The sequence below is a fragment of the Natrix helvetica genome (assembly GCF_964273705.1).
Source record: "Natrix helvetica genome assembly, chromosome: 1".
In the NCBI taxonomy this organism is placed as follows: Eukaryota; Metazoa; Chordata; class Lepidosauria; order Squamata; family Natricidae; genus Natrix; species Natrix helvetica.
Window position 1 is genome coordinate 243,627,992 of NC_138548.1, and position 10,333 is coordinate 243,638,324.

The 10,333-nt window shown below is 41.8% G+C and overlaps 1 protein-coding gene across 1 annotated transcript in view; it reads right to left on the reverse strand.

Annotated features, from left to right (window-relative positions):
• Window positions 1–8,513, reverse strand: part of DUS1L (dihydrouridine synthase 1 like) — a 15,437-nt gene extending 6,924 nt beyond the window's left edge. Inside the window, exons 1-8 of the mRNA XM_081962577.1 lie at window positions 8,289–8,513; window positions 5,861–6,107; window positions 5,158–5,266; window positions 4,714–4,764; window positions 3,909–4,021; window positions 3,151–3,233; window positions 2,432–2,535; window positions 891–970 (exon numbers count right to left, since the gene is read on the reverse strand). Of these exons, the coding sequence (XP_081818703.1) occupies window positions 891–970; window positions 2,432–2,535; window positions 3,151–3,233; window positions 3,909–4,021; window positions 4,714–4,764; window positions 5,158–5,266; window positions 5,861–6,100 (780 nt within the window). The 5' untranslated portion in view covers window positions 6,101–6,107; window positions 8,289–8,513. The remainder of the gene's footprint in view (window positions 1–890; window positions 971–2,431; window positions 2,536–3,150; window positions 3,234–3,908; window positions 4,022–4,713; window positions 4,765–5,157; window positions 5,267–5,860; window positions 6,108–8,288) is intronic.
• Between the last annotated feature and the right edge of the window lie 1,820 nt (window positions 8,514–10,333).

Here is a 10,333-nt window from a genome sequence, read left to right on the forward strand (position 1 = left end):
CTCAGTGCCTCTGCAATCACACTCTGGAAACCCAAATTTGTGACTAAATTACAGATAGTCCTCGTTTACTGACTGTTCATTCAGCTACTGCTCCAAGTTGGAAACTTGACAACTAGCAAGCAGTTACAATGGTGGCAGCATCACGATTGCCATGTATGAACTCCACAAACAGCTTCCAACCAGCAAGTCAATGCGAAAGCAGGCAGGAAGTTGTAAGTTGTGCTATTGTCATGTCATGCTTAATAACATGCATGACTTACTCCCACAACCGTAGCCGATGAGGTAAGTTGGGCATTGTTATGCGATGTTTCATGTTAAAACTGCCTTGCCTAGTAATGGAGTTGCCAGTCCCAATGATGATTGATGAGGACTAACTGTATGTTGCTTACTCTTTCATATTTCGCAACATGAAATTAAAATCCATTTCTTGCTATTTCAGAACAATAGAGATTATTTTAATCTATTATTTTACCTCTTCTGTGAAATTAGTGAAGCCTTATTTATCTGATTCTCATGGAACTTCACAGTTAGCATAGTTAGTTGACTACCTCGACTTTTCAAAATTAAGATTTCAATCACTTTCATTAGTATTAATAGGGAGGGGTGTACAAAATGTTTCATATTAAACTGCTTTCAAGCACGGGTTTTGCAAAATGGGCTGTTTCACACATTGTGGAAGCATTTCAAGTTCAAAATACTCATTAGCCGCCCATATTTGCTCGATAGCGGGATGAGTGGCACATAAATTTCATAAATAAATGAAATACATAAATTTCAATACCTCTTGACTGCTTGAAAGCAGGACGCTTTGCAAAATTTTGTGATCAAATTATTTTGAGATGAACCATTTTCACACTCCTGGATAATCACCAATGTTTCAGGAAAAGCACTTCTCTTCCAGAATCCAAATGCAAGCTAAGAGGTGTTAATATGCATATACAACCGTATTTCATATCTTTTGTTTCTCCATCTAAAACAATAGATTTTATATGCAAACTCAAATTCATATTTAAATAAACTAATCAATAAGCATGTTATAATAGCCAGACATTCAAATCTTGTATGGCAGATGTCTTCAAACTGTACTCCATGGAACCCAGGGCTACCCAACAACCTGATACGGTCCCTTGAAAGACTAAGGGGTTGGGGGGGCGGGAAAGGATCACTTGAACCCAGCCAATTTTCTATCACTGGAGCTTTACCAAATCAGAGGGTCCAGGAGTTTTAAAAAAAGTAATAGGTTCCTTAGCCTGCAAACCGCTAAAAAAAACCCAACCCCTTGTCGTACAGCATTAATGATGATCTCTGCTTTTTAAACTAAAGCACTATGTATTCCAAAGGATGTACCTGTTAAGTCTTCACGCCCTGAATGATACCCATGTCTCCCTTAGAGTTATCAGTAGAAAAGCCATTTTTTCATTATGGGTTCCTTTTAATGCATATGGATCAGTGGTGGGTTCCGGACTCCGTCGCAACTGGTACGCTGCTCATGGGGCCGGGCATCCTAGTCAGGCATGCGCACTGTGCACGTATGAGCATGCCACCACCCTGCGACACCCAGCTGCTCGGCGGTGGTTGTGCAGGCACCGCACGTTGTGCGTGCTTGCGCAATTGGCCGGTCACATTATAAACAGCAATGGAACGCGGGCGGGTGGGCCAAACGAGCCACCGTACCGGTACAGTGGTCGCTACTCCTGGCTACTACCGGAATGGCCGTACCTCCAGGAACCACCACTGATATGCATTCTTTCATCAAGATTCCATGTTAAGCCTATGTAGCCTTGGAGCTCTTGTTCCTGATTCATCTGGATGCCAGAGTCCAATGTCTCTGCTGACTGCCAGGAGCTTAATCCTCACTAGCTCAAGGTTGACTCAGCCTTCCATCCTTCCGAGGTGGGTAAAATGAGGACCCAGATTGTTAGGGGCAATAAGCTGACTCTGTAAACCACTTAAGAGAGGGCTATAAAGCACTAAGAAGCAGTATATAAGTCTAAGTGCTATTGCTATTAACTGCTAGCTTTAGAACTTAATTATTTTGAGTCCTCTTCAGTTGTTGGTGCCCTTTGTGTGAGTTATCCACTACAGTAACTATCCTATTTTTCCAATGATCAGTATTAATGTTTGGATGTGTCACCAAGTCTGTACAGAAGATTGGAAGAAACAACAACTAGAATAGCAATGAGACACCCACTTCAATATTGTTGCAAGAATATTACATCACTACAGGTATGTCCCTAAAGACACCAGGAGTCTTGACAGAAGATTGTGTTTATCATATCTGGCACTGCTGGTCTCCGCTCGGAAGATTTAAACCACTGTTTTAAAGGATAATGAAAGCAACAGAAACACTAGATAACCACACTATGAGCAAGAGTACTTGGTATCATTTAACCTCAACAGTGAGATTGAAGAGTTTCTTTTTCTTTCCTACCTGCGCTCATCACGCCCTGAACTCCTGTCTTCTGAATACACCGTTCCACATCTTTGAGGTATTGAATGTTCCCATTTGCAAAAACAGGGATTTTTACAGCCTTTCTATGACAGCAAATGGAAAAGGAAAGATAATGCATAAATAACAGAAATCAAAAACTTTTAAGAGCAGCAAACTCTTAGACTCACCAGACAATATTTTCTCTAAATTGAAGGCTTTCAATGCCTAGGGAAAAAAACCTCCTAACTTACACTGAAGACCAAAAGAAAGAACCTTGTCTCTCCCTTCCAAGATACAATATTCCTTCCAAGATGAAATATTCAAGTTCTACTGATAATTATGTGTGTTCAGAGAATTAAAGGGCAGAATCCTCTGCCTTTCCCATTGGTCAAGATGTCATAGTTCAAGAACAGGTAGTCAAAAAAGAGTAACAGGAAAGGAAAATCAACTTAAATGGCAGTAAGTGGCTCACAATTTCATTTCATTCTAACTGTGAGAAACTAATCTCCTGCCTTTCTTAGCCCCTCTATTCCTCTTCTCTAATAAGTCTCGCCTTCTGCAGAAAGTAAATTTAAAGAGAGTCCATTTCTTTGCTTCAATTCATGTGAACCCTTTGAGAGGCAGTAATTATCTAAAAGATGAGATACAAATGCAGTGAATCAATCTACATACATTCAGAAGTACAGGGTCCTCTCCTCAGGTTAGCTATGGGTATTTACCTCACAGCCTGTATGTGCTCCCAGGAAGCCACACCAACAAGAGGTCCTTTTTGTTCTTTAGTGCGCCCATGGACAGTTAGAAGCTACAACAAAATTGTATTTGTCTTTCAATGTGAATGAGACAAACAATCTTAGAAAACATTTCATTTTTCTGTAATGCTAGCTGGGTTGTTTTTTTAAACAAATAGGCAGGAATGCCAATTTCCACCTCCAATTTCTTCAGATGACATTACAGATAGTCCTCAACTTAGGACCACCATTGAACCTGACTACCATGTCTGTTGTTAAACAAGGCAGTTGCTAAGTGAGTTTTGCCCCATTTTATAACTTTTTTGCCACAGCTTTTAAGCGAATCACTTCAGTTGTTAAGTGACTCATGCAGTCATAAAGTGACTGGCTTTCCCCGTTGACCTTGCTTGTTGAAAGCAAGGTGAACAAACTTAAAAGAAAACTGATAAGTAACACTTGAATAAATTTTATGTCATTCTCAAAAAGACAGAAATTGAATCAATAAATGTATAAAACTATGCACAGATGTGGTGAAAGCAGGGAATAACAAGGATAAAATGTGGAGAAGTAGAATGAATAGTATCAGTGTAAATTAACATTTTCTCATGTTTGATTTATGTCTTGGTTTACATTTTCCTTCCGGCTTTTCTGAACTTTGCATAACTGTTAAGCTGAAAGAGAATAGCATGATACACATGTACATATACATATAATTAATACGTCAAAACAGACTGTAATGAATTTCTTACTTGACAACCAGCTTTCTCCAGTAACTGAGCATATTTCACAGTTTTACTAATTTCTGGGAAAACACGGATTTTGCATGTAATAGGTACAGAGAGCTTTTCACTAGCCAATGCAACTGGAAAACAAGAGAAAGAAGCTGGCTGAATCAGGAAGTTACATTACTAGGAGAGAACAAATAACTGCAATCCCATTTTCTGGTACTCTGCACACATTAACCGCATAGCATACATTGCATTATTGCAGGAATAAATAACTACTAGTTCCTATTGTCTCTTTGTGTGTCAATTCTACATTTGAAAAAGATTCTGTGGATACTCTGTATAGAGGATGGATAATGCTGTGTCAGTGACCCGAAAGCAATGAATGTGCTTTAAAAATATGAGCCAAAGGCCTACCATATTGGCTATTGCACCTTTTCAACTCAGTAGCTGTTCTGTCCTCCGCTGGGCAATTAGGAATCAGCTGTCAGTTGTTTTATTTTATATTAGCTGTAGTCTTCTTCTTCTAGTAATAATTAGCAAGACAGCACATCCACAATTTTGTATGCGGCAGAAGCATAGAGTCCAGTTAAATGTTGCTGGAATTACCCTGCATCCAGCAAACCCTATAGAATTATTTTTAGTTGCATTGTCAAGACAGAGAGACCAGTTACCAAAATCTATGTTTATAACTTGCTGTGTCATTCAAACAGGATGGGTGCAGTGTTATGAATAAATCTTTACGCAGGAGCCCCAAGGACAAATGTAATGCATTTTGGTTCTATTCTCCTCCCATCCCATCCAATGCTGAAGAACTTTCAGGACTTACTCATTCTCTGGAGAAGGTCCCACTCCTCTTGCAGAAATGCTCCATAGTGACCTAAAAGAAAATCCAAAGAATTATAGCCTAACAGGAACTGGCCCAATGTTAGATTCACAAAATAGCCACAGCTTTTTGTCCTCTCCTCAAGCTCAAGAATAAAGATGGAGAATATATTGGAGAAATAAAAAGATTAATTCTAGGGGGGAAAGAAATGACAAATTAGACTAGAAAAATGACTGTGCATGGCAAGCATAGAAGAAGTAGAAGATAATCTACAAGATGGCTTTTCTTAGAGAGTTCACAATTACAGGCATTTGGTTATGTAGTCAGAGGGAGTTAGGCTGGACTTGATGGCACTTTACTAATTCATTCCTTTCAAGGGAGGCTAGTCCTGTATCAATGAATTCCGGTTTGTGGCCTAAATTACTTTAGATTCCAATTTAAGCATACCTCTTTTTGCAATCATCTGAGGACACCCCAGATTTAGGTCAACTGCATCACAGTAGTCTTGAGCTAACAAGGCAGCCTCGACAAAAACTTCTGGATCATTGGCACAGAACTGTAAAAGAGATATATAAACCAAACAGTAAGCTAGCATTTATTTTAACATCAAAATAACTGAAGCATTTAAGATATTTAGAAAAGAATAGGTCAGTATGCTGTGAAACGCCTTCGATATTGTGTTATTAAGTATGACAAACTATTTTATATATTTGTCCTCCCCAATCTAAGTAATATTGTTGTTGTTGTTGTTGTGACTACTTGACAAGATTTGTTTATAACTTTCCAGTTTAAAACTTTTTGTTTCATCATGACAGCATTCCTTTTTCCCACAACTATCACCATGTTGGATAAGTTGACTGGGAGAGTGTGACTGGTCAAGTGATTTAATGAGCATGAGTGACTGAAGATGGGCTTGAACCTAAGTCTTCTTTGTCTTAGTCCAACATCTTAATACTTATATCACACGTGCTGAGATTACAATTCTTATCACTATAATAAATGTCTGTGGATTATGGAAATTAGTCCTTGAGTGGGTGCATTCATTATTTTACAATTACTTCTTCTGAAATATTTATTGTCACACAATGCAGAAAAATGTACTGCACAACAAAGATATGAAAGCCCATTGAAATCATCTGGTCAGTATTACCTGTACAATCAATGGTCTGTCTTCAGGGCACACTTCACAATACAAGTTTTCCTTACGATAATTGGCATCTCTGACAAAGACCTGAGCATGCAGCATAGGTGTATAACATAGGTGGGCCCCATGACGGCGGCTTAACAGTCTCCAAGCCAATTCGCTTTGATCCACCATGGGAGCAACCACAAAACGGGCCTCTCTCAGTGTGTTTTTCCAAAATTCAAAGCCCTTGGGTTTGGGCATCATCCTTTCACTGAAAGAATATAAACAGTAAATATTAATATCCTCTTATTCATCTTATAAAGTAATTATAATATACATTAACTGTATTCAACAACTGATATTAGTTTTTTCACATGGTACCCACTTACTATTGCAATCAATTATTTGTGGTGTTCTTAACACCTACATACAGTACACAAATGATCAATACTGAGCATTCAAAAGAAAAAAGACCAAGAGTTCTGTTGCGCACTTAAAAGTGTATTTGTTGTTGTTGCTCAGCCACTAAAATTGTGTCCGACTTTTTGCAACCTTATGGACCACAGCATGCCAGACCCCTCTCCCCACACTGTCTTCCACTGCCTCCCTGAGTCTGCCCAAGAGCATACCTACTACCTCAATAACACTATCTTATCTTCTACCATCCCCTTCTCCTTTTGCCTTCAATCTATCCCAACATTAGGATCTTTTGCAGTGAGTCCTCTCTTCTCATTTGGTGGCCAAAGTATTTGAGCGTTAGCTTCAGTATCTGTCTTTCCAAAGAAGACTCACGGTTGATTTCCTTAATATATATTTAAGATTATATAAAAACTAGAATGGAATGGAATAAGAATAGAATCAGAATAGAATAACAGAGACGGAAGGGATCTTGGAGGTCTTCTAGTCCAACTCCCTGCACAGACAGGAAACCCTATATCATTTCAGAAAAATAGTTGTCCAATCTCTTCAAAACTTCCAGTGTTGGGAGCATTCAGAACTTCTGAAGATAAGTTGTTCTACTGATTAATTGTTCTGTTAGTTTCCATCCATTGCTTCTTGTCCTGTCCTCAGGTGCTTTGGAGCATACGCTTAATTCCTTCTTCTTTGTGGCAGCCCCTGAGATATTGGAACACTACTATCATGCCACCCCTAGTCCTTCTTTTTACTAGACTAGACATACCCAGTTCCTGCAACCGTTCTCCATATGTTTTAGCCTCCAGTCCCCTAATCACCTTTGTTGCTCTTCTCTGAACTCTAGAGTCTCAACATCTTTTTTACATTGTGGCGACCAAAACTGAATGCAGTATTCCAAGTGTGGCCTTACCAAGGCATTATAAAGTGGTATTAACACTTCACGTGATCTTGATTCTATCCCTGTTAATACAGCCTAGAACTGTGTTGGCTTTTTTAGTAGTGGCAGCACACTGCTGACCCATATTTAAGTGATTGTCCACTATATAGTAGCTATATTATTTAAATTATATACTTAACATTTGTTAACAAAATTGCTGAACAACAAGGATTCTATAGTTTAGGATACGTTTCCTACAATTTTTATATTCTATGATTACTATTTTATGATTTTGTAGATCCTGCTTTATAATGCTACAGCATTATAATTTTCATGACTTGGTAATCTAACTTGCCCTACCAGAGCGTATTAATTTTCATCTTGAGAATTAAGATCAAATTAAAACAATGCTAACTAGAAAAAACAGCCCTATGAAACACTTCCATCTTCTTGTCTGCAAGGAAACCAGATCTGCCAGATCAAAGCTTAAATCTAAGTGAGGGGAGTTATTTCCTCTTCAGCTATGTTTCTTGTGTGTGAAATTCACGTATTTTGCAATTAGTTTCCCTCTCTCCCCTCCCACACCCCCCCATCTCTATTTAGGGAAATAGAGAAAGCCCGGTTAGCTGATAACCACGAAGCTGGCATAAATCATTTTTACAAGGCGAGGGAGCCAATCTCAATATGACCGGATTACCTTTTGATGATGGCCGAGCATTAGTCTACACTAGGTCCAGCGGGGAAAGCCAGCTTGCTTACATAGGGAGACCAGCTATATAATTATTTAAGAGAGGAAAGAGCGAGGGGCTCTGTGTAGGTGCCTTCTGGTCTCTCCATACGGCAAAGGGAGCCCATGCCGGCTTCCATCTAGATTCACCTTTTCCAAAAGCAGCCACTTTACGGTCCTGCCGCTTGGCCAAAGCAGCCCAAGCCCCGAGCTCATCTCCCAGCCTTGCTCCTTCAAAGAGGGCAGCCCTCTATAATAAAAACCAGGCCAGGAGCCCAAGCAGCCTCCCCTTCTCCGGCGCCTCAGCCTCCCCCCCCCTCCTCTCCCTTCCCCCCGCCCGAGCCCTTCTTCTACCGGAGCCCGGACGGCACCCGACCCTGAGACGGCCTGGCCCAGCCCGGGCGGGGCCATTGAACCCCCCTCAGAGAACGCACCCGTCATTTCAGTCCGGCCCGCGTGGGAGGGCGTAACCTCGAACCGGCCCCCCTCGGAAACGACAGCGCGGAAGAAAGAGGCCGGGCGGCTTCTTCCCGGCCGCCCGGCAAAGCCTCCCTCCTCTGCCGGAAGGAAAAACGGCGAGAGGAACTTCCTGCCTTTATAAGAAGGGCGATCCTTCTTATACTTAGCGGGGGTCGGGTATCTCATGGCTGAATTTGTGTTTTAGCGCGTAAGGGAATTCAGGCGATTGGATTAGTCAAGGACGTCAACGGTTAAATGAGAGGAGGCCTAATTCCCCGTTCCTTCCCAGCTCCCTGAAAGTTGTAGTCGCCCGGTACTGAGCTGAGGAAAGTTGGCTTCCCCGGCAGAGAGAATTGAATAAAATATAGAATATCAGTGTGGAAGGGATCTTGAAGGTCTTCTAGTCCAACCTCCTGCTTAGGCAGGAAACCCTACACCGCGAAAAGAAAAGAAACGTAGGGTTAGGGTTACGGGGAAAGACTGAAGAGATTCTCCAGGTCAGGGGTGGCGAACAAGTTCGACAAAAAGAGCCAAAATTTTAAACTGTGAGAGTCAGAGAGCCACACCACGCGCTCCCTTTCGGCGCTAAACCCAGAAGTACGGTCTTGCCCCGCCCCTGGCGATGCAACGACGCCTGCCTGCGCTCCACCAGCTCGGCTGGGAACGGAGACGTTTCCTCAGCGGAGCGGAGCGCCTGAAAGGGACGCAGGCTCAGCCTGCCAGGCTGCCACCACTCCACTGAAGACATTGCTGAGCAGAGAAACGTCTTCGTTCCCAGCCGAGCTGGTGGAGCGCAGGCAAGCGTCGTCGCGTCGCCAGGGGCGGGGCAAGACCGTACTTCCGGGTTTAGCGCCGAAAGGGAGCTCGCGATCCGGGTTTAGCGCCGAAAGGGACAAAATCCAAACTTGGCAAAGAGCCACAGTATACAAAATAATGATAAGAGGCAAAGAGCCGCATTCATTTTGGCCGGGAGCCGCATGCGGCTCGAGAGCCGCGTGTTCGCCACCCCTGCTCCAGGTCATCATGGTTATCCCAAAGGTGCTTTTTCTGGAGGCAACTGGACTTCTACTCTACAGACGTTTAGCTATGCAATTAGGCATGAACACCCTTTGAATGGTGTGGGAGTAGGAATGGATTTCCAAAGGAAAAAAAAAGCAGACTACAGGAACCAGAAGCACCACGCAGGTGACCCTGAAGACACAGATTAACCTCCTAGTGCTTCAAGGACGGTCTAAATAGGATGCAAATGATCAGCTGTCTGCAAGGAATATAAATCCTTCCATTCCCCACTATCCTGTCAGAGATGAAGAAGCTTCTTGGATGAGACGAAATGTCTTCCAAAATAAAAAATAAGAAGCCCAGTTGCCTCCAGAATAAGCACCCTTGGGGGAAAGACTCATTTAGGGGGAAAGACTCATTTAGGGGTCTGCTGAAAACTCAGCCAGGATCTCTCCTTGCTCCGTTTCAGGTCACTGCAGCCCGTCAGATTTTATACTCTTGAGGTTGTTTTTCAACAGAATGGAGACAAGGAGGAAATGCTCCTCTATCTTGGTAACAGCTGACAAGAGTCTCAGGCTGGGGTGATGATGAAGGCAAGGTCCTAGGGACAAAGTAGAAATATAATCTTCGCCAGAACATTTTGTAGCATGGCCAGGATGAAGTTAGAAAGGGATAATACAGGTGGTCCTCAACATACAATCACAACTGAGGCCAAAATTTATGTTACTAAATGAGATATTTGTTAAGTGAATTTTGCTCTTTTATGACCTTCCTCGCCACAGTTGTTTCATGAATCACTGCGGTTGTTAAATTAGTAATACGGTTGTTACGTGAATCTTGCTTTCCTGTTGGCTTTGCTTGTCAAAAGGCTACAAAAAGTGATCACATGATCCCCAGGGGGGTCATAAAGAAGAGTCAGTTGTCAAGCTTCTGAATTTAGATCACATCATGATGGGGATGCTACAGTGATCATAAGTGTGTGAAAGTGTGAAAAATGGTCATGTCATTTTTTTTATTGCCG